Consider the following 6,000-nt stretch of genomic DNA (forward strand, 5'->3'; position numbering starts at 1 on the left):
TACAACAGCGGCTACACTTCACAAGTACTTCGTTGGCTGTAAAGTGCTTTGGGACATCCTGAGGTTACGAAAGACGCTATATAAATGCAAGTCTTTTCTTTTTATTAGTTATGCATTTAGTCAGGTAATTAGAAAGTATTTATAACATTTTCGCTCTGGAAACTTACTGTGTTTTTAACATACGTGATTAGCAAAAGGGGGGAACTTCACTGTCATTTTGGTTTTTTGAATGGTATGCTTGAGACCCAATGGTTTATTATTTTGTTGGTTTGTATTCCAAAGTTTATAATTTCCCACCACATTGCTGACTTTATTCAGTCTCATAAGTTGTGTCCTATCCCAGTATTGCCTAGGTTTAGGATTTGGGCTGTTTATAGTGAAGTTAGAAAGGAATATTGGAAGTCAGCGTAACTTGTGGTCATGTAGGAATAAACTTAGACACCATCATTTGTTGATTAGCATACCATGGCTGAATATCATGACACATTTTGACATGGAAATTGACGCAGATTAAATTTGAAATGGTGGAGGGATTAATTTTAAATACAGCTGAAAATGGATGGCCACCTTATCATCTATGAGTCATTTGTTTGGAGGTTTGTGGCTGTTCTTTGGCAGTGAGGGTCCTGGGTCAGTGGTTTGTTGATTTTCAGAGGTATATGTGTGTATTTGAGTAACTTGAGTTATGTTGCTCTGAGACATATATGAGGTTAGTTGTTTTGCTCGATATCCAGAGAATTTTTCTGCCATTTCTCTTTAACCCCATTCCTCAGTGGTTCAGGATCTTGAAATATATATCAATTTCAAAGTGTGATATGTAATTTTAAAAAAAAATCTTAATTGTGGCACACAGCGTCTTAATGTGTTTTATATATTGTGTGAAGAGCCTTGAGATGTTTCACCATTTGTTTTATCATTCGTTTTGCTCTGAGTGCGCTCTGCATTGCTATGTTATGGCTGTGATTGATGTAAACATCTTTTTAAATGCATCTTGCTAGCCAGTATTGTCACGTAATGTTGATGCATGACAGAAGAAGTTGCAGTGTTTGCCAATGAGCATGTAATCATGGCCATGTTTATTGCACAAATTAGAACATTTTATAATTAACTTTCCAAATCAATCACTAACGCTTCCATTGCCGTCGCACTGATTTAGTTGGAATAATGATAACTTGCAACTTGGAAGCACCAAGCACTCTATCCCTCTAGCCCCAAAAGAAGTTTGTAAATTGCAACCTGTAACGTTTATCAAACATCTCAGGCAGCCACCTGTCAGAAGTGGACAGCTCATTCTAATTTCTTTTCTCAGGTACGTAGTTCATGGTAAGCATTTGCTATTTCCTGGCGCGTGTTTGAAACTGTAGGAATTTGGGCTGGGGAAGGCTAGTTGATAGCATGTGAGGCAGGTACAGCTGGCTGCTTGTAATGTCTGAATGCAGAAATCAAGCGCAGGCAGCGGAAGGAGCGTGCGGCAAACCAGTCCCACCCACCCTATCCCTCAACGACCGTCTGTCCCACCTGTGACAGAGACTGTAATTCCCGTATTGGGCTGTTCAGCCACCTGAGAACCCATTTTTAGAGAGGAAGCAAGTCTTCCTTGATTCCGAGGGACTGCCTATGATGATGATGTAATGCCCGGGTTCCCCATGCGTGGCTGTGAGTTGGACTCACATCCCACGCACGGTTCATCAGCATTGAGCCCCATCACTGTGGTCACGAAGTCCGTATTCCAGAAGCAACCTGTTGAAGTCAGGGCAGCAGATTACCAGCTAAGGCAAGTGTGCCAATAAGCACACGAGTCATTACTAGGGCTCTCAGCAGTCTGCTCAGTGTTGGGATAGGTTTTTAAAATAACTCGAGGTACAGCACCTCATCTTTCGATTAAGCACATTACAGCCTTCTGGACTCAACATCAAGTTCAACAATTTCAGACCAGAACCTTGGCCCCCATTTTGTTCCCTTTCTTTGCTTTTTTTACAAAAACTTTGACCCCCCCATTTTTTATTTTTATTTTGTTTCTCTCTGTGGCAGCTGGTAATTATTCTGCCATTCACACCCCATTTAGACTCACCTTTTGTTTCCTAACCTGTGCCATTACCATCTCAATTTGGCCCATCATCCCCTTTGTTTCTCAAATCTCTTCTGCCTTCCACCCTATCACAGACCCTCATCTTTCCTTCTCTTTTGTTCTCTCCACCCTCCACTCCCCCTTTCACTGCCCCAGGACTTCCTTAAGAATCTGTTACATTTCGAACACTCTCCAGTTCTGACGAAGGGTCATCGACCCGAAACGTTAACTTTGTTTCTCTTCACTGATGCTGCCTGACCCATTGAGATTTCCAGCATTTTCTGTCTTTATTTTAAAATAACATAATGGCTAAAATAGTCTAAACTGATTTTTACATTATATTATTACATTATATAATTGTTCGAAAGCACCTTTGGTCCTTTCTTGACAGTTAAAGTGTTTGCTATGCAGTAGCAGTGCCACGTGATGTACTATTTACTTTTTTGTGATATCATGGCTATTAATTTATCGTGAATAGAAATAAAAATGTTGTAATTCACACACAATGCATGGGAGTTAGTAAGACGCAGCTTCAAGTGACATTTTTAAAGCAACATGAGAGGGGGCATAGTTTCAGAATAAGGGGTCGCCCATTTAGAACTGAGATGAGGAGGAATTTCTTCTCTCAGAGGATTGTAAATCTGCGGAACTCTCTGCCCCAAAGAGCTGTGGAGGCTGGGTCATTGAATATATTTAAGATGGAGATTTTTGAGTGATAAGGGAATAAAGGGTTATGGGGAGCGGGCAGGGAAGTGAAGCTGAGTCCATGATCAGATCAGCCATGATCTTATTGAATGGCGGAGCAGGTTCGAGGGGCCGAATGGTCGACTCCTGCTCCTATTTCTTATGTTCTTATTCAGTTGAAACTAGCCCTTAACACTGAATGGCCTATTTGGCCCAAACCATCTCTCCCTTAGGGGATACGTAACCACTAGAACCCAGGCCAAGCTGATAAACAACACCAAACACAGGGCAATTTATAAAATGTTACCTACAAGCTATTGCCAGGAGCAGTGTCTAGAAGACGTAGGTTTATTAGACATAGAGGGACAGAGTCCTCTTATTAAATTGTAGGAAGGTAATCTTTTCAAAATTTAAAAAAATGAGCATGTCACTTGACTATTTGTCTTGGAAAAGTTAAAACCATTACCTGTGGCTCGTTAATAGTCAGCTCCTCCTCGTAGTCATAGAAGTTCAATGCATCTTGATTCATATAGGCAAATTCTTCCAAAAGATCACCGGGTAATACTTGTATTTGTCTCAATTTCTTTGCTGGTTTCTCATTTTTCATCGGGGCAGCAATAGCTGCTTCCAGGGTTAGAAGTCCCAACAATACTATATAAGTAAAGGTATTCATTCTTGAATTCTTGAAGAAATAAATAGTTGCATTAATACTACTATGAATGGCAGTGCACTTTTGGTATTAAGTTACAGGAGTAATAAAACTGCTTATAACTTGTGCAGAAAAAAACCTCTCTCAGTTCCTTTAGGTGTATCAAGATTATAGTCTTGTGATAATAAAGTAGTTGCCCTTTACAATTATAAAAACAAGACTACAATTATACCTAATGTATAAAACTTATCTAATGCAAAGCAAATATAATTAAAATGCTCGTTTCTTCAAGCAAGCGAGTTCCATCTCAAATAATGCATTCTTGTATATATACATGTCACATTATTTTCAGCCAGTTAAGACTGGCTTTTTCTTGCTGTATTTCCATTTACAGACAGACTTTGCTATATGAAAGCAGATCTGTGTATGGAGTTCCTCTAATCACGACTATGCGAAATTCCTATGGGGGCAGAGGACTGCTGTGCAGCCCATGGGTCTCACACTGGTTTCCTTTGCAGGCCTCTTCACATAAACTCTTCAGCCAAAGGGTAAAATATTGAGACAGACGAGTTACAGTGGGGCATTGTGACTCTTATTAGCCAATATGCTTAATGCGGACTTGGGGACTGTGAATGGAGTCAAACTGAACACCTTAAAGACTGCCATCAAGGCAGCTTTTAGCTCAATGAACTCGTGAGGCTAACTTCAGTTTCAGAAATAGTTTAAAAAATAATTAAAACAAAATGTGAAGCAGACAACCAGCGATTTCAGAACGTTCCACCTTTTCCCACGGAAGCATTCGTTTTACTCACATGACGGAATTTGCAAACTGAAGAGTTGTGATCATAGGATGTTTCGAACGCGGCATGCAAGATTAATTTGTCAGTATCTATCTAGGTCCTATTATACTTGGCTGAGTGGAGCTCCTGGCATTCTCTCTGTCAGCTCAAAAGGGAACAGCTTTCTCTTTGTTGCCCTCTTTGTCCCTGCATAGAATTTAGTAAAAAGATTTTCAACCACGATCTATTGGAAATTAAAACAGTTGGTTTTTTCCCCCCCTCGATAGATGAGCGAATGAGTTCAGTATCAGCGTTGCGTCTGCCACACAAAAGCATGGTTGTAGTGGATTCCTTACCACACCATCACTCTGGCAGTGTGGTGAAGAATTCTACACCAAGAATAGCTTGTCAAATTTGGCACTTGACACTTGAGCACTTAATGGTTGGTCTGTAGTTTTACATTGATGAAAACCCAAAAAAGCAAAGACATTTGAGAGCTGTAAATGAATCCAAAGCCCAAATACTCACCCTCAGCTGCTAGCCTCTGAAATGGTCCACAGTGGTAAGATGTACAGCAGTGATGATGGAATTCAGGGCTGGAAGAGGGAGGTACATTTATGTGATCCAGGGGCTGCCCTTGGATGAAGTGGAGCTGGCTCTTTACCTACAGTGTGTGCTGCTGCAGCCGCTGAGTGGTCTTTGGGACCAAGTGTTTACTTTCACGTAACCTAATACTACCTCTGCAAGTGTCCCGGCAAAACAAAACCACACACAGCACCCTAAGATTTCAAAATGGGTTGCGTCCTATGCTAATAAAAAAGCTTTCTCAGAGCTTGCAGTGTTACACAAGCAAGTCCTTCTGCGCTAAAGCTGGAAGACCAGTACACGAGGGACTTATTCTGCGATTGAATCCTCAATCCAAAATGGATAGGATTTTTACTGATGACTGCACATCTGCCCGCTGGTGTGTTACACTGAGAAGCAGCGCCTTCAGTCCGACATCCTCCACTGTCATTCAGATATTTACCCAAATGTTCTTATCCTGTATTATTTTAAGTAAACTTCTATTGCATTCTGACGTCGTTTTGATGTTAACTGCATCTTATACCAAAATTAACTTAAGTCGAGACAGGGACATTCCTGCCGTATGGATGTTGCTTCGTTGCTGGTTTGTTATTTTTAGACTGCGCACATGTTGCTTTGTGATGATTTAACAATTTCTGGCTACATAGGTGGCAGGTATGCTTTAATATCTTTTGTATATGGCTGACACTCCAGGGCAGTACTGAGGGAGTGCTGCACTGTCAAAGGTGGCGTCTTTCGGATGAGGCCCCGTCTGCTCGCTCAGGTGGACGTAAAAGATCCCATGGCACTATTCCGAAGAAGAGCAGGGGAGTTCTCCCCGGTGTCCTGGGGCAAATATTTATCCCACAATCAATATAACAAAAACAGATTATCAGGTCATTGTCACATTGCTGTTTGTGGGAGTTTGCTGTGTGGAAACTGGCTGCTGCGTTTCCCACATGACAACAGTGGCTACACTTCAAAAAGTACTTCATTGGCTGTAAAGTGCTTTGAGACGTCCGGTGGTCATGAAAGGCGCTATAGAAATCCAGGTCTTTCTTTCTTTAAGTGTTAACTGTTGAAGGCCTGGAGCAGCCGGGAGGGGAGAACCACCCGCCGATATCAGCGGACGGCCGAGTTGCACAACTGACTTCCCGCCCCCCGAGCTGCGAGCTGGGGGTAGACCGCTGGCTGCAGGCGGGTCTGTCCCCGACGGTAGGTAGGAAGATGGGGGAAAAAATGGTTAGTACACTTTA

The 6,000-nt window shown here is 41.8% G+C and overlaps 1 protein-coding gene across 1 annotated transcript in view; it reads right to left on the bottom strand.

The window, feature by feature from the left end:
• LOC139281342 (epiphycan-like) overlaps nucleotides 1-3,425 on the bottom strand; it is a 44,909-nt gene extending 41,484 nt beyond the window's left edge. Inside the window, exon 1 of the mRNA XM_070901499.1 lies at nucleotides 3,219-3,425. Within this exon, the coding sequence (XP_070757600.1) occupies nucleotides 3,219-3,425 (207 nt within the window). The remainder of the gene's footprint in view (nucleotides 1-3,218) is intronic.
• Between the last annotated feature and the right edge of the window lie 2,575 nt (nucleotides 3,426-6,000).

This window comes from Pristiophorus japonicus, chromosome 15 (genome assembly GCF_044704955.1).
Source record: "Pristiophorus japonicus isolate sPriJap1 chromosome 15, sPriJap1.hap1, whole genome shotgun sequence".
NCBI classification, from domain to species: Eukaryota; Metazoa; Chordata; class Chondrichthyes; family Pristiophoridae; genus Pristiophorus; species Pristiophorus japonicus.